Source organism: Crotalus tigris, unplaced genomic scaffold (assembly GCF_016545835.1).
Source record: "Crotalus tigris isolate CLP2741 ecotype Arizona unplaced genomic scaffold, ASM1654583v1 scf7180000017854.1278166, whole genome shotgun sequence".
NCBI lineage: Eukaryota > Metazoa > Chordata > Lepidosauria > Squamata > Viperidae > Crotalus > Crotalus tigris.
The window spans coordinates 613269-639691 of NW_024096676.1; the positions used below are offsets into that span (position 1 = coordinate 613269).

The 26423-nt window shown below is 44.1% G+C and overlaps 1 protein-coding gene and 1 long non-coding RNA gene across 3 annotated transcripts in view; both read right to left on the minus strand.

Moving 5' to 3' along the window:
- PCDH9 (protocadherin 9) overlaps positions 1 to 7729 on the minus strand; it is a 545848-nt gene extending 538119 nt beyond the window's left edge. For both annotated transcript variants that reach the window (XM_039343451.1, XM_039343452.1), the window contains exons 1-2: positions 7591 to 7729; positions 2887 to 6045 (exon numbers count right to left, since the gene is read on the minus strand). In XM_039343451.1, coding sequence (XP_039199385.1) covers positions 2887 to 5922 — 3036 coding nt within the window. In that variant the 5' untranslated portion in view covers positions 5923 to 6045; positions 7591 to 7729. The remainder of the gene's footprint in view (positions 1 to 2886; positions 6046 to 7590) is intronic.
- A 2511-nt stretch (positions 7730 to 10240) lies between these two features.
- LOC120308025 lies at positions 10241 to 25907 on the minus strand. Its single transcript, XR_005556722.1, has 3 exons — positions 25776 to 25907; positions 22797 to 22909; positions 10241 to 10418 (listed from the first exon to the last, which is right to left on the minus strand). It is a non-coding gene; the product is annotated as an uncharacterized LOC120308025 (long non-coding RNA).
- Positions 25908 to 26423: the final 516 nt, after the last annotated feature.

The window sequence follows — 26423 nt, forward strand, 5'->3', positions numbered from 1 at the left end:
ATGACTAAAATAGAACAATTCTCCACAACAATTCCCATTTATCCATCACCATCTTCCAAATTATCAGTAACCCTTAACTATTTACAGTATATTTATTGGGCTGGGTGTATTCTATTGGATGTTCTCCTGCAGAAGCCCCATTGCTCTAAATAGGTACAATGCCTATTCTTTCCTCAGGAAAGAAAATAGAATGTGCTGTTTACTCTATTTTCTGATTCTATCCTCAAGTCAGTTTTCTCACCAGAACTTTTTTTTAAAGTCACTATTTTTACACCTTGGTGCTAAATACATGTACTTGCAATACGTTCTGTTGGTGTCAATAGAACATAGTTCCAGGAATGAGTGTTTATTCAATCGCAAATGTCTTTTAACATGTGCAGGACTAAAAAGCATAACAATGAATCAATCTCTCCCACACTGTCTGACATCACTGGTATCAGCAAGACACATCGTCTTTGCAAACCCGAAAACTTCAGATGTCTATTTTCAAACCAAGCCTTGAAACGGGAAGCAAAATCCATTAGTAGCAGCTCTTGAGCAATTGAATAGATTCGACTTTCTGAATCTTGCAAAACTAGGCCCCTAACGGGAGCTGTCTTCCCATTTACTTAGTACAAGAATAATTCTCTCGCTGCAGCTGGAGAAAAATATACAGGATTCTTATGGGTTCAACTTTATTTGGAAACGGGAACATGCAACAATTCTCTACTAATTATTATAAAGCTTGCCATCCAATTGAGAGTTGGGAGGAGGGACAGCTGAATCATTTCAACACTATCCACTTCTCTGGTGGACTCCAACACATCAAAACACTTCTTAAAAATCTGTGCTAAAAAAAATTCTAGCCTTCCCTCTTAAAAAGCAGGAGTTTAGAAGTTATCCACAAAACCTTGTTTCTGAAAGTCTGACCATCTTGAGGTGCTCTTCCAGGGAAGTTGCTACGGACTTGTGATTTTAATCCCCTATGGACTTCTGGAAAAAATAAAATAAAACCCAATCCTGTAACAGGACCAGACAATCAAAATGTGGGCCCAAACAATTTGTGGGTACTTGATAACCAACCTGGAAGGAATCAAGAGTGAGGAAGCAGTGATGCTCCAGTCTCAAGTTACACAGATCCCAGCCCTGTGTTAAAGTTGCCTAGACACACGATTTATGCCCTTACTTTGATAACACTGTTATCAACTCCCTCTTAGGGAGGAGAGTGTGGAATTTCATCTCAAATGCTTTTTAACAGGGCCACCAAGTATTCTCAGAGTACTTTCTTCAACAACACACCTCCGTAGGAGCTAAAAATATAGCAAAGATTGGTCTAAAATTCCAGGAGTGATTTTGAAAATGCTAATGTACAACTTGGGAAATGAATCCAGCTAGAAAATGGACACTTTCCATCCCAGGGGCCACCAAAGCCTCTTCTAATGGAGCTTGCCTTACTCCGTGGACCCATCAGCCAGACCAGACCTGCACCATCATTTAAGAAAACAAAAAGTCAGCCATGAGATGGTTTGGGCAGCTAAACTTTTCAACAAGTGATGCAATGAAACTTCAGCACTCTGGGCCCCCAGAAAACATGCCAGCTTAAAATCCTGGTTCCTTCAGTGTGACTGTTATTAAATAAAGGATTTCTTTGGGTTTCTGTACCAGCCTGACCCATCCCTTCCCCCCCCCCCAAATTCTAAACTACTGCACAATTGGCAGCCGGCCAGCTCAGCCAATGTAGTCCCGTAGCGCCATCTAGAGGGGCATTCTTGCATTCTAATTTTGTGGCGAAAGACAAGCACCAATGAAATGAATTAAGACAGCGCTGCATTTAAATCTTTATTAGCCAGGAATAATTTTACCTAGATCATCATTGTAAGAATGATATTCCCCCATCCCCTAATACTGGATTTGGATGAAATATGAGGTTCCTTGACCTAATTTTTTTTTTTTTAAATGGCAGATTTCATAGCTTTAAAATGACTCATGAAAAACTCCCTTATGGGCTAATCAGAGAATGTATTTGCAATGGAGTGATTTTTTTTTTCCTGCATAATTCATGGTGAGTTTTCTTTCTTTTTTTTTTTTATTTCTCTTAGTTATAAACAAATGAATTCCTCTTGAAGGTGTACTTTGGCCATTTAAAACAGGAAGAGAAACGAAACAAAAGCAGACACAAATAAAAATGCAACTTTTTCTTCCTTAACAGACATGTAGTTTTACTGCTACACAACTGAAACCATTGTAATTCACTGTCTCCTACCCAACCGACACAGTGCAACACAACCTTTGAGCCTTGGTGAAGACAAAATCAGCTCCTGAAAATGGTAACGTAACAAATGTTCCAGATCAGCGGGAAATAAACGGGGTGGGAGGAGACAGTCAAACCAGTCTCCTGTGGAAATACAACTTTTCTTCAATTGGAAATTAATATATTTAACCCTGAAACATTTTGGTCCGTCTAATTTTTTTTTTTTCCCTTGATCTGAATCTGGCAGACCAAGCACCAACCACTCTTCATCTTCGGCAATGCTCTATCCTGATATGCTTTCGACAAAAAAACAAAAAACAAAAACATGATACTATTGCTTCTAAGCACTAGCCTGTGTACCTGTGTGCATCTCTGTTGGTGGATGAGTGTGAATGAGTATGTGTGTGTGTGCCACTTGTCCTAAAAGAAAAAAAGCAAAAAAGTTGGTGACGTTAACACTTTGGGACCACGGTTTTCATTTATACCAATGCATAGTCCTGGGAGGTGAGAAACCTCACCACCCTTCTTTCTTTCTCTCCTTAGCAAAAACTAAGCTAACATTATCCCAAAGGCCAAGAATTCTTCCTGGCACTTTAATACTGGTTGAGTGGGCACTTGTATGCAGTACTTATAGACCAGTAGAAGTGCTCGTTTACCTGTCTGGTGTGTAAGGGGCCTTTTGTCTTGAAACCTCCTTGCGAACTGCACTCTGAGGCACTGAAGTGGTCTGAGCTAGTGGAAGAGCGTTTGGAAAGGGTGTCACACCCTCCAACAAAGGTGTTGTCCAAGGGGAGCTCCTGAATCACGTGATGCTTTTTCACCGAGACGGGAGTGTCCGGCTTAAGATGGAAAGCAGACTGTGGAGAGGCAGATTTGTAATGCTTAGCGAGATCAGGGCTGTTAGGCTTAAAGGTGGTGGGTGGTGCAGTGCCCCAGTCAAATCTTCCTATACTCTGCTCCTCCAGCTCAGCTGGAAGGCTAATGGTCCCGTTGATAGGTTCGTGAACAGCATCCTCGGGCTTGGACTCCTCAATGGTCACAAAATTCAACAGGGAACTTTTAGGAGATTTCCTTTTCTTCCGCTTCTTCTTCTTGTTCTGCTTGTTCTCCTGGTTGGGGGACATCCACTCGGCCCCTTGCTTGCTCCTCTGGGCAGCTTTGAACCTGGATGCGTGGCGGCAGCGGACCAGCACGGTGACAAAGATGACCACGATGACTACCATGGCTCCTGCCACGATGGCAATCATGATGGTAAGGTAGTCCTCGTTTTGGTAGGGCTGGCTGCTGTCCCCGATATTCCTATCCAAAGGGGTCTCCATAGTCCTGCGGATCAGGTCATAAATATAAGAGGCATTTCCCGCAGTGTCATTGACATAGAGAAACACAAGGACAAGGGTGTGCAAGGATTTAGGATAGCCCAGATCACTAATGTTGACCACCAACCGATGTAAGCCCACATCGGTTGGAATCGGTTTCTCTTCCAGGGTGATGTTACCCGTCACAGGATCAATGCGGAACAAGCCTTTGTTGTTTCCACTGACTATTGTGTATTTCAGTTCAGCATTCATTCCTGTGTCGATGTCAACAGCAAACACTTCTGCTACCACCGACCCTGGGATAGCTGAGAGAGGTACCAGCTTAAAAGATGTATTAGAAGGGGGATAGATGACCACTGGGCTGTTGTCATTAACATCCATCACATTAATGGTGACCTTAGCAGTAGAAGAGCAGGGTGGCTGTCCTCCATCAATAGCCTTGACATCAAAGGTGTAGGAACTTTGTTGCTCACGATCAAAAGACACATTAGACTTTATAACTCCAGAATAAGGATCCAGAACAAAGTTCTCATTGTCGTTCAAGATGGAGAGAGTCACAGCTTTATTCTCACCCGCGTCTGCGTCCGTCACTGTGATCACTCCTACAGTACTATACTTTGGTAGGTTCTCAGACACAAAAAACTGAAAATGGTTATGTGTGAATTTGGGACTGTTGTCATTCTCATCTAGCACCGTAACAATCACAGCTGCTTGGCTCTGCAAGGGAGGAGTCCCGTTGTCTCTGGCCGTGACTGTGAAAATGAACCTCTCCTGTTCTTCTCGGTCAAACACCCGGGAAGCTGTCAAGACCCCTGTCTTACGATCCAGATCAAAAAAGGAGGCATTGGGACCAAGCTGATATACAATGTCTGCATTCTTACCACTGTCCTCGTCAGTGGCGCTAATCGTGGTTAAATACAGTCCTCGTCGGTTGTTTTCAGAAACTGAGAGCTCAATAACAGGCTGGCTAAAGATGGGAGGGTTGTCGTTTTCATCCTCCAACTTGACTCTGACCAGGGCTGTCTGGTTCAAACTGGGTTTGCCTGAGTCAGAGGCCACTATTTTAAAGCTGAATTCTTTGGTGCCCTCGTAGTCCAGCAAGGAAGAGGTCTCTAACAAGTACTGGTTGTCATAAACGGCTTTCAAGTGAAATGGCACCTCTCTTTCAATGAAACAGATAACTTTGCCATTCACATCGGTGTCCTTATCTGAGACGGTAATCAGCGCAATCTTGGTATTGATGGGATCTTTCTCAGATAAGTACACTGTGCCATTGATGGGGCTTATGATGTACCTGAGGTCTATGTTAGGGGGGTTATCATTAACATCAGTCACGTTGATGGTAACGGTGGCCCGGGCAGGAGTTGAGCTACCATCACTGGCTAGAACTGTCACCTTGTGGATGGCAGTCTCCTCTCGATCCAAGGCCCTCTGAACAGTGATTAGCCCAGTGGTGTTGTTTAAAGCAAAGAGTCGTTTTGTTGCCGGAGCAACCTGGGCCCCAAAAATGTATCTGATTTCTGCATTGCTTCCCACATCTGCATCTGTGGCATGGAGCTGGAGGACAGAGGTCCCTACCGGGGCGTTCTCAGGTATGTGGACTTCCACCTGGCTCTCTTTAAAAACTGGCCTGTTGTCATTGACATCACTTACTGTGACCTGAAGGATGGCTGTGCTGGATTTCTGGGGTGTTCCTCCATCCTCCACCTTGATTTTCATCACATAAGTGTCCTTCTGCTCCCTGTCTAGATTTTGCTGCACGATCAGCTGAGGCCACTTTTCCCCTTCCGGAGTTTCCACAATATCCAACCCAAAGACACTCTGCCCGTTCAGAAGTTCGTAATGCTGGACTCCGTTGAAGCCAGTGTCTGGATCTGTGGCGGAGGGGATGGGGAAGCGGCTGTTGATCAACGTGTTCTCAGGGATGGAGATGTTGATGACAGGAGACGGGAACATGGGGGCATTGTCGTTGGTGTCCTTCACAATGATCTTGATCTTGATCAGCCTGAAAAAGTCATTGGGGAGGATCACCACCTCCAGCTCGAAGAAGCACTCGTTCTCTTCCGCGTAAGCGGCCCCCGCGCAGAGTCTCTCCCGATCAATCCGGTTGGAGGTGGTGAAGATCTCTCCCGTGGTGCTGGAGACTTTCACCAAAGGGGCATCTCCTGCTTTGGAGACCAGCCTGTAGACAAGACTAGTGCTGGTTCCGGTGGCAGCATTGATGTGAGAAACGTTCAGATCCTTTGGTATGTTCCCAATGGGGACGTTTTCAGGCAGTTCCTCCCGGATGGTGTAAATAAGTTCTTGAGCGACAGCAGAATCCAGCCGCAAGCAGGCAATCAGAGCAGCCAACAGGTAAAAATCCCTCAGGTCCATGATAATCTGTTTATAGATCCTTCTTTTAGGGTTCCAAGAGGTACGTGAAGGAGGGCTGACTTCTTCGCCAAAGGAAGCTGGCCGGCTGCATCACACATCCAAGCGCTGACTTCCCGACAGTCCCTGCCGACAACACAATCAGAACAACATTTGGTAAAGAAGCGTTCATTTTTAATAAACGGTATCAGATCCACACACACACACACACACACACACACGCACGCACACACGCACTTGCAAAGGAGAAACACTGCCACCTGCTTCCATTTCTTGCTTGTGTTATGTGTGCGTGAGAGTAATTCCCGCTTCATGAATGCACCAATATACCGCCACTAGCGCCGAGGAGTGCACACTGAGAATGAAATTAACTAGTTACAAGATTGAGTCCAGGGGCGGGGAGGGGGGGGAAAGAGACACAGATGCAATTCACACTGACACACACACAGAGCCAACACACACACACACACACACACACACACACAAAGAGGCAGGCAGGCACGCGTACACTTGCTCTCATCAGCCCATAGCCTTGAGCAGCATTCCCTCTGCTATTTCACCTCCCATCCTTGGATTGGAGGCAAGTTAAAAAGAGAGAGAGAGAGAGAAAGAGAGAGAGAGGAAAAAAAAGGGGGGAAACGGGAAGGAAGCCGGAGCTTCTTGGAAGTGTGTTTCAGCCCCCCCCCCATTTCCCCCCACCCACCGAGCCAGCAATTAAATTACCTAGCCTGGTTGTGTGCCTTTGATGGGTCTGTTGCAAAGAGATGGGCTCAGCTGCAGAAGGAGCTTTCCAGACAGATCAGGGCTGCAGCCGTTTTTTGGGGGGGCTGCTTCCTAACCTTTTTTTTTTATCTAAAGGAGGGAGACCGAAGGACTTTTCTTGCCTCCCCCCCCCCAGACAGACCAAACCTCACCTTCAGCAGATGTGGCCGTCTAAGAGTTGGGGGGGGGGAGAGAATAAAAAACGGCTAAGATTTCTCCATCATTGTCACCACTACACCACCCCCCCTAAATGCAACTTTCAAATCAACAGAAGACGGGGCTAGGAGGGGTCTGGGAAGCGACTGGGCAACAGCCCCAACCGCTGTTTACAAAGGCAGAGGTAGAAACGGGGGGGGGGTGCTCTCCTGGCTTTCGGTGGGGGAAGCAGCAGAGCCCCTCCGATGCCACCCCCCCCCCCAGTGGGTTGCTCTCAGCAAGCAAACCAGGCATAAATACCGCAGCTCCAACAGTGCTGGGTCAAGAAACAGAGCAGGGGGGGGAGAGGGCGATTTACGGCAGGCAGGGGAAAAAGCTGGGGCGCCGCTATACAGATTGGGGAGCCGTGGATGCGGGGGGCGGGGGGGGGGAAGAGAGAAGAAGAGTTTGATGAATGGTCCAGCCTGCATCTGCATGAAAAGCCCCGCGGCGACGCCGGCGGTCCTCCTCATCTTCCCTCGCCGCAGGCACAAATAAATCAAAATAACGAAAATTAAAAAAAAGGGGGGGAGGGGGACGCTGACCCCCCCTTCTCTTCGTCTCCCACCAAACGCCAGCAGCCAAGGTGGAAATCGCTTCCTTCCCTCCGTGCCCGCGATCCTGGCTCCCCTTTGCACACGCACACACACACACACACACACACACATATACACACCCCCGCTCGGCTGCCAGAGCTTGCAACTTTGCACTTACGTTGCCGCTGCTTCTCCAACTGCTGGAAGCCAAGCGAGGAGCCGGGCGCCGTCCTTCTCCTCCTTCTTCTTCTCCTCCTCCTCCTCTTCCTCCTTCTCCTTTTTCCCCCAGCTCTCCGCGGCGCATTTGGGGGCGCCCCAAGTCGGCGAGAAGCGAGAGAAATCAGCGAACGACGACGACGACGACGGGAAAGGCCGGCGCGGCTTCCCGGAGCCCGGCGCTGGAAGCCGCCGGGGGCAAATCCCCAAGTCCCGAGAACAAATTCCCCGCTCCGTCCGGCTTAGGCGTCGGCGTCATCTTCCACCTCCTCCTCGTCTTCTGCTTCCTCCTTCGGCTTCTCCTCGCCGCCGTCGCCGGCCGGGACCTTGTGGCCGCTTCCCGCGAGGGATGCTCCGACTGCGCGGCTGGGCTCCCGCCCGGGGCTCTCGCTTCAAGCCCCCCGAGGCAGCCCGCCAGCCCGGGCCGCTTCTCTGCCTCTCAGCTCCGGGGCGCGCCGTCGCCGCCACCACCACCACCGCCGTCCGCGGCGGTTCCCCATGCCGCGCTCATCGGCGGCGGCGGCGGCGGGGGGGCGCCCGCAGCCTCCGGAGACGGAGCCCCAACTTCGCCCGGCAAGGCAAGAGGTCCAGAGCCGTCCGCCGCTGCTGGCCGGCCGGCCGGTCGGCTCGTCCCCTCTCCTGCCCCGGAGGCAGCCCGGAGGTCCAGCTGCCTCCCGCTCGCTCGCTCGCTCGCTTCTCTGGGTCTCAAGCGCTCCCGGCTCGGCTCTCCTCTCGCCTGCTTCCCTCCGAACTGGCTTTCTTGATATAACTCTCGCTAAGCCCAGAGGGAGGGCGTGTTGCAGGGCGAAGCCACGCCCCCGCCTGGCCGCGGGTTGGGTGGACGGGCAGGGGGGAGGGCGGCTGGGGAGGGGGGTGTTCAGCCGGGCCCTGCCGATAGGACGAGGGGCGCGTCGGTCAGGTCCTGGAGGCGGCCGAGCGGCGAGCGCCTTGCTTGCCGCGGTGCTGAATGGCTAAGGAGGCTGCTGCCGCTGCGGTGGCGACGGAGGAGGAGGAGGAGGAGGAGGAAAAGGGAGGGAGGGGAGTGGGGGAGAGGTAGAAGAGGAGGAAAAGGGGAGGAGGGGGCGAGGAGGAGGAGGGGGAGGAGGAAAAGGGAGGGAGGTGGAAGGAGAGAAAGAGGAGGAGGAAAAGGGGAGGAGGGGGCGAGGAGGGGAGGAGGAGGAGTGGGAGAGGAGGAAGAGGAGGAAAAGGGAGGAAGGGAGGTGGGGGAGAGGTGGAAGAGGAGGAGGAGGAAAAGGGGGAAAGGGGGCGAGGAGGAGGAGGAAGAGGAGGAGAAATGGGGAGGAGGAGTGGGAAGAGGAGGAAGAGGGGAAAAAGGTGGGAGAGAGGAGGAGGGGGAGGAAAAGGGGAGGAGGGGGAGAGGAGGAGGAGGAAAAAGGAAGGAGGAGGAGGAGGAGTGAGAGAGGAGGAAGAGGAGGAGGACATCGGCCGCACCGACCACTTAACGCAGCTTCGGGAACCTATTTTCGCCCACCAATTCCCCGCGCTTGGCTTGGGTCCGCTGAATTGTTCAGCCTGCTTCCTTTCTCCCCCCCCCTCCCCCCGGAGAGGCAAGAGCTGCTCTGAGCATAGGAAGAGCGCCTAGTCTCTTAGGGCAACCGCCCGGCTTTCAGAAGAGGAGGCTTGACCCGTGAGAAGGCAGGCAGAACGGACGCACGACGGAGGAGCAGCTGGCGATGCGTCCTTTGGCGGCTCTCTCCCCCCTCCTCCCCCCCGCCAGCTTCTCCGGACTGGGAACTTGGCTCAATCTGGTTCCTACTCTGCTCTCCAGGGAGAGATGTTGGTCTCTGGCTTCCCACCACTGTGGCCGTTCTTGGCCTCAGCCAAAGGGAGGACCTCCCCAGGCAATTTAGGGAGGGGGAAATCCGTGGCGTTCCGATTACGGAACTTCTGGCGCCGTCCCCTCCTTCCTTAGGGGTGGGGGAGAGTAAGCAATCTGTTTGCAAGCGGCAGAAGCCAAGAAATAGCCCCAAAGCAGCAAATAGTAATAGTAGTAAAGTTGGAAGGGACCTTGGAGGTCATCTAGTCCAACCCCTTGCTCAGGCAGGAAACCCTACACGATTTCGGACAAATGGCTGTCCAGTCTCTTCTTTAAAACTTCCAGTGTTGGAGCATTTACCGCTTCTGGAGGCAGGTTGTTCCACTGATTAATTGTTCTCACTGTCAGGAAGTTTCGCCTTAGTTCTAGGTTGCTTCTCTCCTTGATTAGTTTCCACCCATTGCTTCTTGTCCTGCCTTCAGGTGCTTTGGAAAATAGCTTAATGTTGAAGTAGGATGGCCCTTTGTTCCCAGAACGTCATTGTTGATTCTATCTCCCATTGAGAAGTCTCAGAGGGAAATGCAACCAACAATTAGTTGCTTTCCAACTTCACATCAGCAGGCTCCTTGGGGTATCCAGACTAGGAGAATCACCCCGGGAAGCACCAGGAAGCCAACGCAGTTCAACTCATTCATATAAGAACGAAAACCAGGCGGCAAATTGGCGAACCAGGATTGGGCAGCTGTAGCTAGTAGTGTCAAGTTTCTTCACCCATCCAGGTTGAACACAGTCAGCCAATCAGAGCAACGAAGCTAGAATGCAAACAGAGCAGCGCTTCATAAATCATTACAGAGTTTAATAAATAATACTTCCAGTTCATTTTCGGATCTGGTCCTGATCTCGTCCCGTTGACCATTTGGGGCTCATAATAATTTGGAGTTTCTGGTTCAAGCGAGGTTGGCAGCCTGGCTGTTTGATTTCCGGAGATATTTAGTCATAGGTAGCTTGTTGATCTGCAGCAACAGGGGAGAAGCGAAAAAGTCAGTGAGAAATCCCTTTGGCACCGTTTCCGTATATATTATTAAAAAAATAACGTTTTTTTTTTTTAAAAAAACAAGCACAATAAAGATAGTAAGGAAAATACTAAATAGGGAAAGGGGAAATGGGGGAGGAAAAGAGGGGAGGGGAGGGGAAATGAGAGGAGAGGAAAGGAAAGGAGATGAAAGGGAAGGGAAAGGAAATTAAGGAGAGGAGAGGGAAAGAAAGATTATAAGGTAACAACTTCTGATCTTCTTGATATTTATATTTTCCCCCCTCCCTCTAAAGTTACACCATAAATCCTTTTTATCCAAAAAGTCCCATTTCTACTCCTCAAACCCAAGATCACACATTCATTATTTCCCTCTTTTTTTTTCCAGCAAGAAATCCATAATATAAGGGGTTTCCAGTAAACTGATAAATATAGGCGTAGATCTTTCTCTAACTGAACAAGGCATCTTTGCCACTTCTGCTAGTTGTTCGCCATCCATTCCTCTGTTGTGGGTTTTTCAGAGTCTTCCCATTTTGGTGCTGTTTCCAAAAAAGAAAAAGAAAAAAGCTACAGAATCAGTCAGAGTGGGTCTGCCTTTTTGAAGGAGATTTGACTTGAAGGTGGACAGCTGCAATCAAGTGCTTCTCTAAGGAGGCTGAATAGAAGCTTCTGAATGAGGAGATTTCTCCTTCAAAATGGAGTCCCCCCCTTCAGAAATTGGGACAGTAAGGGATAGGAGAACTGAGTTCATGGATACTCTACTGACTGAACAGAGTGTTTGACTACCTAAACCAGTGGTTCTCAACCTTTTTAATGCTGCGACCCCCAACCGGTCGTAAGTCGAGGACTACTCAACCGGTCGTAAGTCGAGGACTACTCAACTGGTGCAGCACTGTTTGCAGAATGGGACTTTTGGTGGGCTCAGCAGGGCAGAGACAGCCTGGACAATTCCTATTGGCTTTTGAAAGCCAATAGAATTAGACTCTATTCAAGAGAGTCTATTCTATTGGTTTTCAAAAGCCAATAGAATAAAAGGGAGTAGAACAGCTAAGAAAAAGGGGGAAAAAATGGTGGACTGCGTTGTTTGGCGACCCCCGTGAAATGGTCGTTCGACCCCAAATGGGGTCCCGACCCACAGGTTGAGAACCACTGACCTAAACCATGTTTATTTATTTCAGTTGATTAATTTGGAGGCTGTACCCACTCTAAATTGACTCTGGAGCCTACAATTTAAAGAAGGGAAACAAATAAAAGAATCTAAAGCATCTGGACAACAGTATTCCACAATCACCCTACCAAAGACTGTGAGGACCAGCCATGCTTTAAGACCTCCAGAATATTTTTTTAGGAGATAACCCCATGGATTTATTTGTGTAGGCTTTGTTTATTTGCTAACCTTGAGACATAAGATACCTTGAGATTTCCTCAGCGTTGTTTGGAACTGGGATGTTTTGCTCCCTGTTTGATGATCACCCAGATACCTTGGTTGAAGTCCATATTTGACTTGATTCAAGAGGCGGTTTCCTTTATTCTACTCAGAACAGGTCGAGATAATGCTATTTATAGGTCTCCTATTGGATGATGGAAATGCAAAGCAAGAGAGCTTTGGAGCTTTTGACAGCAATACCTTGAACATGTCATTTCCACATGTCAGCTGGAGGAATGCAGGTTAAAAGGCAGCGGAATAGATTAAGTGTACAAAATGGCTGACAAGGAGCACTGACAAAGCAAATGTTAATGGATTATTCTGGTTTGGAGAAGATAAGGGGTGAAATTCCGCAGAGTACTGTTCAATTCTTAATGGTTGAGTAAAAGACTGGAGAGAAAACACCACCACACAGCTGATCGTTACCTGCCCCCTCCCTGTATACCAGGGGTTCTCAACCTTGGCAACTTTAAGACTTGTGGACTTCAACTCCCAGAATTCCTCAGCCAGCTTGTCCACAAGTCTTAAAGCTTTGCTGGCTGAGGAATTCTGGGAGTTGAAGTCCACAAGTCTTAAAGTTGCCAAGGTTGAGAACCCCTGCTGTATACTTATAGAAGGCAGGGTGGAGAAAGAAATTATTATCTTCCTATAATTGTTCTCTTCATCTTGCTTAATCACACCTAGTCAGCCAAGTTGAACACATTTCATTATTGACAAATAGTCTTTTTTTCATTTACGGCTGAATTGTCTTAATGGAAGCTTCTGAAAGGATTGAAGTGATATATGCAGAATTCAATAAATGTAAGAGGTTCACCAGCCCCACCACATTTTGGGTTGTAAACTCAAGATCAAGTCTTGAGTAGATCAAGACTCAGATGTCAGGCTGCTAAAACCAAGAAAGGCACATTGTGATTCTTCCAAGGGGATTTCAACATTGTTCCTCACCCATAGACAGAATCGTGCCAAACTACAGTAAATCATGCTAACACCCCATAAAACATATACTCTGGGAACTGTTAGGGAGCAGCTGTCTTCACTCTTTTTCTCCCATCCAAACAATCCAAACTGTGTTGTCTCTTCTTCTTCTTCTTGTGCCATATCCATTATCGGACGTTGGCGATCATGTTGGCGATCCTGTTTTTATCAACAGCTGCACAAAAAAGTGCCGCTGAGTTTTGTCCAAACCAGTCCCTTATTTTTTGAAGCCACGATGTTCTTCTTCTGCCTGGACCTCGTTTGCCTTCAATCTTTCCCTGGAGGATTAAATGGAGTATGCCATATTTTTCTGGGTGTTGCATCATATGTCCAAAATATTCTAATTTTCATTTTTTAATTGTTTTGATGATTTCCCTTGGCTTTCCCAGGCGGCTTATCACCTCCTCATTTCTAATTGTGTTGTTTCTTGCTCCTCTGAAATGCATTTCTTCCCTCCTGGGAACCTGGACAACATTCCATCACAATGATTGTGAGTGGCCTTCTTTCTGAAGTCAAATCCACTTTTAGTGATTGCTAAGTCAGAAGTGTGGATGGGAGGAGGAGGAATGGGAAGAGAGGAAGAGGAGGAGGAGGAGGAGAAAGAGGAGGAGAAAGAGGAGGAGAAAGAGGAGGAGGAGGAGCAGTGGTGGGATTCAAATATGTGAACAACTGGTTTTCTGTGTGGATGCCACTTCCGGAAGTCCGTTCTGGGCCTGGGCAACAAAAAATTAGCTACTGGTTCTGCCAAAGTGGTGCAAACCAGCTGAATTACACCACTGAGGAGGAGAAGAAGGAAAAGGAAGGAGGGAGGGAAGATGTGACCCTGATTTTGTCTACTAGTCAGAAGCAGTAAGTAGAAGTGCTTCAGTGGAAAGAGAAGCAGAAGCCAAGATACTTCCTCAAATACATAATCACCTGCATTGTGTTGGTTCTTCACTATTTACCTGCTGCTGGACTAAGAGTAGGAAATTTAGAATAGATTCTTCCGCCTCACAGAGGCCAAGAGAAAGAGGCCAATGCATGTTCTGCTTACAGTTCCCTCTTTTGAATCACCAAAGGAATGTTCTCTGCCCAGCTTGGCATTAAACAGGGCTCTCTGTGTGCTCCTCAACTTGTTTCAGCATTATCTTTTAATACATGCCTCTTCATTTATAATTCATATTTTCCTGACTCCAGTCTGGATTCCTGTTGACTCCTACACACCTTTCTCCTTTTCTTTTCCTAAGAGTCAGATGAGAACGCTCTGAGAGGTTGTTGGGAGTTTATTTATTTAGCAGGCACATCTCCGAATAAATGTTATTTGTCACTCTTCTATTGCAAGCTGGTGAGGGTTCAATTCCCTCTGCAAAAGTTTATTTATTTAATTTTTTTTTAGAGGAACTACAGTATCTCGGGCGTTTATCAAAAAGCAGAGCCTCAGCTTGCCTTTGACAAAGACGGTTTCTGAATATAAAGAGAAGGGTAGCCATTAAATCGGACTCCAGGATGCCATTCGGAATCTAATGATGTCTACAACATAAACCGTAACGGCTACAAATATCACTTATTTTTGGAGCAGGGTATTATATGAATGGGGAGCACTAAGATAAGATATGGAACCTGGCTTGTGAGCTATAGTAGTAATAATAATAATAATAATAATAATAATAATAATAATAATAATAATAATAATAACTGGAGCATCACTTGAACACCATTGGCATTGACAAATTCACTATTAGTCAATTGCAAAAGACAGCCTTATTAGGAACTGCTTCCATCCTGCGACGATATCTGTAATACCATCAAACATCCACATCTGCCTATCCCAGGTCCTGGGTAAGGACTCGATAGGTAAACAAAATGCCAAATCCAGTCTGAACATCTGGCTGACTGTGCGATGATCAATAATAATAATAATAATAATAATAATAATAATAATAATAATAATAATAATAATAATAATAATAATAATAATAATAAGTTGGAAGGGACCTTGGAGGTCATCTAGTCCAACCCCCTGCTCAGGCAGGAAACCCTATCCCATTTCGGACAAATGGCTGTCCAGTCTCTTCTTAAAAACCCCCAGTATTGGAGCATTCACTGCTTCTGGAGGCAGGCTGTTCCACTGATTAATTGTTCTCACTGTCAGGAAGTTTCTCCTTAGTTCTAGGTTGCTTCTCTCCTTGATTAGTTTCCACCCATTGCTTCTTGTCCGGCCTTCAGGTGCTTTGGAAAATAGCTTAATTCCCTCTTCTTTATGGCAGCCCCTGAGATATTGGAATACTGCTATCATGTCCCCCCTTGTCCTTCTCTTCGTTAAACTAGACATACCCAATTCTAGCAACCGTTCCTTATACGTTTTAGCCTCCAGTCCCCTAATCATCTTTGTTGCTCTTCTCTATACTCTTTCTAGAGTCTCAACATCTTTTTTACATCGTGGTGACCAAAACTGGATGCAGTATTCCAAGTGTGGCCTTACCAAGGCATTGTAAAGTGATATTAATACTTCACATACTTCTTCCTGTCCATTTATGTGACCTGAATCAGAGGCGTGAAAACAAGGATCCATTCACAGTTTTACTTGGGATAAATGAGTCCATTTCCATCATGTCGTTGTCTTAGTTCATAAGAACCGGATATGTAAACTCAACAACAAAGCACACCGAAGGGATTTAGGGTAAGTCTAGTACCTGACTGAAAAGTGGGGTAGCAAACTCTGTTTATTAAATAACAATCCGACAACAATTGTAGGCTTTTCTTGATTTATTTTTTTAAAGTAATTTCTATTATTTGTGTAATTGTTTCAAAGAACTGACACAACTTTATCGGTACGTACAGCAAAGTAAGTGAATAATAAATGACATCAGATGATAATTTGGATTTAGACAGATCTAAACGTCCTAGCTTAATATGGCTACTCAGCTTTAAAAAAAATTAAAATGCTGCACATTTTTAGTGATATTTTGATTTCTTTTTTTAAAGAAGGAATTATAAGAGTAACGATGTTGTCTTCTTCTCACAAGACCTGAAAAAGAGCCAGATTACATTTAATAAATTATATATATATATATATATATATATATATATATATATATATATATATATATATATATATATATATATATAAAATAAAACACGATCACCGGGAAAGTTGAAGTAAAAATACTTTACTAAAAATATTTTAATACTAAAAAGTTGCCAAGCTTTCGCTGGGGGAACTCCCCAGCATCGTCAGGGCTAAAAGGCCATTGCAGTAAAGGTGGTTTAAGTAGATTCAAATAACGTTTGCACACAGCTCCTAGACTGTGTTACTGGCCCTGATTGGCCACCTGAAAGCCAAGATGTGTCTATAACGTTATGTTCTTTTCTTCGGATGCCCTTCCCTATCCCTTCACTATTGGTCTTTAGAGGCGTTAGTAACCTTTCATCCCCTCCTCTTCCAATAATACCAACGCCTGCCGTGTCGGGGGGAGGACTTGATCTGATGTTTTCTTGTGTTTTACAAGAAAGCTTGGCAACTTTTTAGTATTAATATATTTTTAGTAAAGTATTTTTACTTCAACTCTCCCGGTGATCGTGTTTTATTCTTTAATTTATAATTATGCCCGGGAGTCGTATTTTTACCAATATTCTTGACCAGCCTGAAGATGACGAATGGGAGTTCGTCGAAACGTCGCCAAGACACTTCCAATTTTACGCGGGAGAAAACCCGAACAACCAAAGACCTACATACAAATACCCGCGAAAACCTCAGAAAACATATATATATATATGGAAAAGAACTAAACGTAGTAGACCACTACATATACCTTGGCCAATGGAAGGTGATACAATAAAGGGAATTGATCAGTGTGTTAAATGTGGTTGGCAAGCTCACCTTAATTTTCAAGAACAACCTGCATCTATGCTGAAGAGGAAAGGTTTTTGATCAGTGTGTGCTACCTGGTCTAACATATGCCAGTGAAACATGGACACTAAACTCACAAGCTTCAAGTGTCGCAAAGAGCCATAGAAAGATACAGCATTACAAGACAAGGTAGAAAGACCTGCAGATGGATTAGAGAACAAATGAAAGTATACGATGCCATCAAAATGGAAATGGAAATGGGCTGGTCACACAGCAAGAAGAATACGGACAGCCATAGAATGGATCCCACTTGATAAAAAACATCCATGAAAGAGACCAAAAACAGGATGGATCAATAACATCAGCAAGTATTGTGGGCTCAATTGGCAAAAGAAAGCTCAGGACTGTATTGGTTGGAAACATAGAGAAGAGGCCTTCATCCTGCAGTGGATAGACAATGGTGATGGTGGTGGTGGTGATGATGATGGAGGAGGAGGAGGAGGAGAAGGAGAAGGAGAAGAAGAAGAAGAAGAAGGAGAAGAAGAAGAAGAAGAAGAAGAAGAAGAAGAAGAAGAAGAAGAAGAAGAAGAAGAAGAAGAAGAAGAAGAAGAAGAAGAAGAAGAAGAAGAAGAAGAAGATACTTAATTTATAATAATTAATCTCAGCCCAACTCAACTCACATGGTTGATGTTGTGGGGAAACTAGGAGGAAGAACTGTTAGATCTGTTTGCCACCTTGAGTTATTTATAAAAACAACACTGGGATAAAAATAAATAAATAAATAAATAAACAGGCTGCTAAATTTAGTTTTCTTCTGAATGACTTGCAGAGAATTTTGTTCTAATTCAGACTGTGTTTTGCATGCATCAGGGTCTGCATCCACTCAAGGCTGGAGCTGGGTCTGTGCCATGAAGCATTTTTGGAGGGATTTATCATATGAGTAAATAAATAAGCTAGGAGTAATGGCTCATAATGCCTTGTGGAAATAGCATTCCCCAAAGCCTGGGTGGGTGCCTATCTTGACAGTTTTCCAAACACCAGTTAAGATTAAGAGATTTTATTTTAATTCTGTTTAATATCTCTTTTTTATTTTATTTTATTTTTTTTTTTTTGAAATGCCAGGAGCCTGTCTGTTACATGACTACAGCGGTATGCAAAATTTTAAAAAAATGGAGGAATACATTTTGGACTGGGATTCTCTGCCCATAACCTAGGAGTAAAAATCATGGGAATTGGTAGATCTTGACTGCAAGAACAGAGTTACTGGATTGCACTAGAAATCAGAAGAACAAATGATGACAGTGTAATGATGATGGAGTAGATAGTAGAAGGGATGAACTTTTCTATTCTTTTATCTGTTCTGAGATTTATTCTATGGATATCTTGAACATGTACTGGCTGATCTCCAAAACACCATGTATTGTATTTTGCATGGGCATTAAGGTTTCTTCCATAGTCACCTTGAGTGCTGAGAGTCCTCTCCATAAATTATGATGAATGAGTACCAGACAGAGAAATTGGGCATTTTTCTTCATCACCACCCCCGCAACATGATCACCTACAAGTCCTTTTGGTCCACAGCCAGTAATTTTCATGAGAAAGTATTTCTTTCAGGATCAGGTTTTTATAAAATAGAAAGCTTACTAATCCCAGCTAATTTTACACTGAGCATTCCATCACCACCAACGGAAATGTCAGTCTACATTTAATTTAAGTATATAAGTTCATATGTTCAGCATATTAATGAGCCATTCCAAGACAAAAGACATCTAATATCTTCTCCTGCAAGTACCACTAATAAATTCACTCTCAGGAGCTTGGAAATAAACAATGTTTTGATTCTCAAAAGGTTCCATGATACCACCATTGTGCCCAATGTAGGAGAAGAACAGGCAGAGCCTGGGGTCAGAGTAAAGAGAGGAATCAGCCTGGAATCACTATGTTCCCATAAATCGTTTAAGTCCAGCCCATCTTGAATTCCATTCACTTTACGGTGACCATTAATTGACTAGATTTTTTATATAGAGATATGAACAATAAATCAGCTTGATTGGAACTTAACCTGCGGTCCTAATTCTTTGCCCCGGTTGCCAATGCCGCCCAATTTATGAAGAAACAATTAAGAAGATGGTAGAAGAACAAACTAAAAGCTTTTAACAGAATTGAACAGAAAAATACATATTGGGACTGTGGAATAAAAATGCCTATACTTCTAATAAACAACAGATTAATAGCTAATCCTTTGTACATCGGTGTACTTTATCTTTCTTCATTTCTTCAGTAAACCACAGACACAACTACACATTGCAAAATTCCTGCTGTGTTTCTTTTCCCTTATTGTATCTTTACAGGACCAATTTTATCACTCATCCCACCTTATAGTATAGTAATTCAATAAAAGAGCAAATCCAGAATCAGGAAGAAAGTGAAGTGTATTGTTTTGCCTTATTTTTCCGTTGCCCTGTTATAAATTCCAGTTTCATATCTCTAAATAAATATAAATATATTTAAAAAATATATGCATATGTGTCCAGGGAAGCCCTAAGAGGAATTCAGAAGCCTTTGGATCAGTGGTTCTCAACCTTTTTAATGCCGCGACCCCCAACCGGTCATAAGTCGAGGACTACTCAACCGGTCGTAAGTTGAGGACTACTCAACTGGTGCAGCACCGTTTGCAGAATGGGACTTTTGGTGGGCTCAGCAGGGCATAGACAGCCTGGACAATTCCTATTGGCTTTTGAAAGCCAATAGAATTAGACTCTATTCAAGAGAGTCTATTCTATTGGCTTTCAAAAGCCAATAGAATAAAAGGGAGTAGCACAGCTAAGGAAAAGGGGGAAAAAATGGCAGACTGTGTTATTTGGCGACCCCCATGAAATGGTCGTTCGACCCCAAATGGGGTCCCAACCCACAGGTTGAGAACCACTGCTTTGGATGAACTGAGAAAGACCCCAATGGTGGTTAAAAAAACAAAAACAAAAGTTCAGAGGATCTCCTCAGTGTAAGTAACCTGAAATTAGTCTTCCCTGTAACAATCACAGGAAAATAGTTTATTGCGGCTTTGAAATTCCTGGTTGCCAATTGCAAACCTTAATGGGTAATCGTTTTTTGCTAAATAATGGTAATTTATTCATTATTTATTTGTCAAATGTTGACACTGCCCATCTCCCTCACAGAAATAAAAGATGAAGAATGTACTCTATCCTCGTTGAACTGGTAGGATGAACAGATCATCTCAGGGAGAAGTCATCCTACAAAAGGATGAGAGCAAGGTGTCAGTTGGCTGAGGTTGTTTGGTCTTCTGCATTGCCAAGTTCAGGAAATGCTAAGCAGGTCCACAGGGAGAAGAAGGGGCATCAGTGAGGTCACACACCATGGGACAAAAGGCTGCAGAAGGTCTGAGAAGGGAAACTCCTAACCAGCCCAGTTCAAATCAGCAAAGAGGAGTGACAGGGTGCCAACTCTCAGCTGTCAAGTAATATCTTCCAGAGTATCTGCATATAACAACACCTTCCTGCATACAGATCAAAAGTCAAAAACGTTCCCTGGAGTCATGTGACTTCATGGGGGGAGGAGAGAAAAGAATGAGCAACCTGGCTTGCTTGTTCAACTAGAAAGTGTTTAAACTGAGCTCCAGACTGGCACCACCGTGCATTTCCTGCCAGTGTCATGCAACAATGATTTATATGCGTGTGGCATGACTTTCGGAGCTGTTCTTGCAGATAAATGTGCTGAACACCTGCTTTTTGTAAGGAATCATCCAATTCCTGATGTCTGTGTGCCTAAAACTATTCCAGGCAACGTTTATCCTCAGGATTTCTTTATGCAATCTCACACTTCTCAGAAGCCTCCCGTATCTTGCACGGAATTGAATTCCCTTCTGACATGGCTAGGTCTTATTGTGACTGGTACCATGGTGGCATGTTTATTAACATTTGCCCAAGTTTAGAAGCTCTTAGAAGCAATACCATTTAGACTTATATATCACTTCACAGTGCTTTACAACCCTCCGTAAGTGGTTTATAGAGTCAGCCTATTGCCCCCAACAATCTGGGTCCTCATTTTATTGACCTCAGAAGGTTGAGTTAACCTTGAGCCTGTTGAGAATTGAATTGTCGAACTGCAGGTAGTCGGCAGTCAGCAGAGGTAGCCTGCAGTATTGGCTTCTAACCATTCTAACCACTGCCCCACCCTGTCTCAATGCATTGCAGGGGCTGCCCTTTTCCCAAACTAAAGCTAAGCAGCTTTTGGAAGACACATTACCCCCCCCCCACACACACACACGCACACACCGTTCTTTCAGCCTGGAAGTCCCAAGAGTACTCAACTGAAATTTGGCAGCAAGTTCTCATTTCTTTTGGCAGATCCTCAGTATAGTTTTGTTCTTAAATAAGTCTAACAGAGGCATGTGAGCCAGTTTTAATTATTAATGCAATGAGCACATTAAGCTAAGCCTCTCTTTTGTTTTATATCTTCCAGTATCTCGACAGGCACGCGCAGAAAAAGGGTCAAAATGGGATGTTTCTCCAGCAATCATCTGCCCATAAGCGTCCCCAGGAAGAGAGCCATTTTGAGCAACATGCCTCAAAAGGTCATGTTATATACAAATGAGAAATGTCCCAGTCAAAGTCCAAAGGGCAGACCTTGTTCCATAATGTCCCAACGTGTGTTTTATCATGGAAGCATGATTGGGCTTAGGTGAAGGCTTCTGGATCAGGTTGCTAATCCCTGAGCTATATTTCCTGCAAATGTTAAACAATAGCTTCGTGGGTATCGTTTCTGACCACGAATGTGAATTTTAATCATTGCGCTTGAGACAAAAAAAAATGAATAACATGCAATTGATCGTCATATTTGCCTGCTTCAGCAAACAGTGTGAAGACCCCTTCACATCCCAAGCTTCCACTGTTGAAAGTTAAGTGCAAAATATGCCTCTTTCATTTTAGTCTTTTTTTTTGGGATGGGGGGGAGAAAAGGAGGATTAAAAATGGAATTCAAAGTATCTTGATTCCAGAGAGCCTCTTACTCCCATCGCTGCTCCTAAAACCCACCTCAAATTCAAAAAAAATATACTGGCCACATTGGATCTCTTTCCAGTGCTGTCACAATATCCCTGGATAGCCCCCAATATTCATATAACATAGAATAACAGAGTTGGACCTTGGAGGTCTTCTAGTCCATGTAGGAGACCCTATACTATTTCAGAGAAATAGTTGTCCAATCTCTTTATGAAAGCCTCCAGTGATGAAAGACCACAGCTTCTGAAGGCAAGTTGTTTCATTGGTTTATTGCTCTCACTGTTAGGAAAATTCTCCTTAGCTCTAGATCAGTAGTTCTCAACCTGTGAGTCGGGACCCCATTTGGGGTCGAACGACCATTTCATGGGGTCTCCAAACAACGCAGTCCGCCATTTTTTTCCCCTTTTCCTTAGCTGTGCTACTCCCTTTTATTCTATTGGCTTTGGAAAGCCAATAGAATAGACTCTCTTGAATAGAGTCTAATTCTATTGGCTTTCAAAAGCCAATAAGAATTGTCCAGGCTGTCTCTAACCTGCTGAGCCCGCCAAAAGTCCCATTCTGCAAACGGTGCTGCACCAGTTGAGTAGTCCTCGACTCACGACCGGTTGGGGGTCGCGGCATTAAAAAGGTTGAGAACCACTGTTCTAGATTGCTTCTCTCCTTCGTTAGTTTCCAAACATTGTTTCTGGTCTTGCCTTTTGATGCTTTGGAAAATTCCTTCAGAAGAGTGAAAATGGAATTGCCCCCCTCAATTCCTCAGTCAAAAGTAACTGTCTCTGTCTCAGTTTTTAGACAGATATTTCATAGTACCACCTTCCAAATTCTGAAATCAATTTATATTTTGCCCAAGAAACCCCCGCACCATCTATTGTCCCCTTTTCAAATAAAGTAAATAAATATATCGGAGGACGCGAAAGAACGTGACAGGAGAAAGACTTTGTCTCAAAAGTTTTTGTGTCCTCTGTAAACAAAGGTTAGACAATTAAGCTTCTGTATAGCTTAATTGTGCATCAAAGGAAATGTGCAAAGACAATGAAATCTAATAATTGAAGAAGAAAAGTTCACCGATAAGGCCCAAAATCAATAGCCAAGACACTGACAAGAAATAATTACCTTACAGCTAACCCTCAGAGCCTTTTGTCCTGAACTTAGTCCTTATTGGCTTCAACTCTACAGGCCAACCTTGGATGGAAGTCAGAAAACCGGGCTGCTCACTCATCTGCATACTTGAAAAAAAAAGGAAAAAAACAATGGACACAATTTACATAAAATATGGATGTACATCGTGGAAATCAAGCCAGCCTGCTAGATATATTGTGCCATATCATGCATCATTTAGACACCCCAGGCTGAAAGCAGCAAAGGAAACTCAATTAAGTGAGAACCAGCAGTGTGGCTAGATTTTCATCTGGTGATGGCTTTCACAGGAGCGGTTCCATTGTGGAGCCTGGAAGAGTTTCTTTGTGGAATGAGAACTTCCTTAATGTGGTAGGCTGCTCTACATTCAGACTTTAGTTAGATAAGCACCCTCTGCATTCCCTAGACAAAGTCCCTCCTTGCATGCATGTTTGGTGTACGTAGCTGAGAAGGACTGAACAGACAGGCTTGGCATCATAGTGTTTTGAAGACAGATGATAAATGTCCAGGATGCAAAGCTAGTGGAGATAAACCAGCTCCCCACATATATTCGGAGTAACAGTTTACAGATTATGCAAGTTGCTACTTTTATGCAGCAGTAAGCAAAAGAAAAAAGGAGTATGCACATGGGAACCAGCCTGATAATCTCAGATTATGGTGGCTGATCTGAATAATAATGACATGTGTGCCAGAAAGTGTGAGTCCTTTTGGCGCGACTGCATAAGAAGAGGCCATCAAACAGTGGCATTTAGTTCCTCTTATGAAGAATACGATATGGGCAGTGGTGGGATTCAGCCGGTTCTCACCACTTTGGCAGAACCGGTAGCTAATATTTTCTTGCCCAGGCCCAGAATGAAATTCTGGAAGCGGCATCCAAACAGAGAACCGGTGGTTCACCTATTTGAATCCCACCACTGGATATGGGTGATTCTTCTGTGGGGGAAAAAAAAAGGCTAACTCAGCACCCAACTGACCTATTGGGAAGATTTGTTCGGGGCTGAGGTTTTCAGAAGAACGGGACTTGTTTAAAACCAAGCCTATTGCTTTTCATAATCATGACTGCTGGAAGAACATTTCCACATTTTTTCCTCTTCATCCTGGATTCTTGTAATTTTCCCTAGGATGGCATCTATCCACAGTTAAAACTCCTGCTTGTTCCATTCATTTCTTTTTTTTTAATTTATTTTTTTAAAACCAAGAAAACAAAACAAAGCAAAACATAACACACATACACACACAGTATATACTCCTCTCCCTTTTTTTACAGCAATTACGTAAAATAATCTTCTATTATTTACATTTCCCCCCTTATTCTTCTTTAGAATATTTGTCCTCATTGCCCCGTTGTTTCTTATTTACATTTTTCTTCCTTCATATTCTACTTCTTACTAAGAATAATTCATATTATTATTATTATTATACATTATTATACACATATTTTCACTTTTGACCTTTCCATATTTATTCTCCTCTATTATTTCTAGTCTCCAACCAGTCGTACCACTTGTTCCATGTTATATAGTACTCTGTGTCTTCCTTTTCTTTTATCTCTTTTGTTAATTTGTCCATCTCAGCACAGTCCAGGATTTTTCTTATCACTTCTTCCTCTGATGGTATATTCTCATTTTTCCAGCACTGTGCATATGCTATTCTTGCCACCGTTATTATATGTAAAATTAAGTACCACATTTCTTTACTATATTTTCTGTTTAAAATACCCAACAAAAAGATCTCTGGTTTCCAGTCTATGGGTTGGTCTATTATTTCTTCGATCCATTTTGTTATTGTAATCCAGCATTTTTTTGCAACTGGGCATGTCCACCATAAATGATAATATGTTCCATGTACTTGTTCCATTCATTTCAATGGGAAAGTGTACACTTCCTCCTCCTTTTCACATTAACAGGATTGGGAAGAGCTTACGTCTCGGGCTGCTTGGCATTCTTTGCAAAGTGGGATTCACCTCCTTTCAACCGATACTATGGTAGTAGCAGCAGCTCTGCTCATTCTAGTGCAGGGGTAGGCAACCTTGGCTCTTTGATGACTCGTGGACTTCAATTCCCAGAATTCCTGAGCCAGCATAGCTGGCTCAGGAATTCTGGGAATTGAAATCCACGAGTCATCAAAGAGCCAAAGTTGCCTACCCCTGTTCTAGTGTGTGTATGTGCATGCACACATCCCTTTGAGAAATCTTGATGCCTGGCAACTGCTTGGGCTAGTCCCTGCAGTTATTTTGGCAAGATTTTAAGAAAGCTTTTGCCTTTGCCTTCTTCTTCCTGGGCCTGAGAAAAAGTGACTGGCCAAAATCACCCAGTTGATCTCATGCTTAAGGCAAGATTAAATCTTGCAGTTGCAGTTTCTGGCCGGGTGCCTTAACTGCTACACGAAACTAGGCCTTTCAGTCTATTAACACTTTGCCTATTTTAAAATATTGTAAAGACGTTGTGGCAGGTATCACCTTTATGGACAATTCTCTTTAATTAAAAAAAAAGTTTTTATTTTCCATTTATTCATACAAAACACAATTAAAATAAATTCCTAACCATTGGTACCGCCTGCCCATTCCCCCCAGGCTGCATCCACCCTCTCTAAACCTTCCCTACTTCCCTCCTCTTTCTCTCCTCCCCTCCTACTCTCTTCCCCTCCCCTTCTCCTCTAACCATCCTACTTCCTCCCTACTCCTTCCTCCCCTCTCATCCCTCTCACACACATGAACCAGCATAGGGGAAATGCCCAAGTGTTTACCATGACTATATTATCATTACCCACCCACTCACCCACCCACCCACCCTCAACCCTCCCCCCCTCGCTTCCCAGAGCAGAGTACAGGGTTATTAATAAGGTTAACAATAATAAAAAAAAAGAAAAGAAGAAAGAAAAAAGAAAAAAAAACATCATACTTAATCTTTAACTCCCCTTAAATTAAGCCCTTTATGGACAATTCTCTTGAATCACCTCTGTCAAAACCTGATTCCAAAGTTTGACTTCTTTGTCCTTGTTGCTGCAAAAGAGACTTGTGAATACTTTGCTCATATGTTACTCTGCTTCCATACCCATCCCATTGCCTGTCTCTTCACTTAAAACCAGATGTAGAACAGGAAGACTCCTAAAACAGGTTCTTCTACTTTCTTGATTTGCATAACACCCCTTGAGCAAGTCTAGTTCTGTTTTTTTTTCCCCCCTTCAAAGGTAGTTTGTGCTGTGCGTTGATTGGTTCTCTTTCCTGACTATCACAAAGCACTTTCTTAATTGTTAATGGAACAGTTTTTGAATAAAAAAAGGGGGGGTTCCTGAGGGAACAAATCTCTTAAATGTTGGACAAATGCCAAAATGGCATTGTCTATGTCAACTCTTGTCTATTGGAACCTTGACAGTCTATGCTAATGCTGGAGGGGGGGGGGATAAGCAAATTACCAGAAGGCATGGCCAATAAGCCATTTGCTCCCCTTCCCAAACACACCTTCAATAAAGCACAATTTTGTAGAGAATGGTGTGTGGGGGGGGAGGGGAAATTCTGCTAATCTCAAATGCTATATATTCTGTTTTTCCCTTATTTTTCCACATTATATTGCCCCCTCATTCTATATCATATCAGCTATTGTA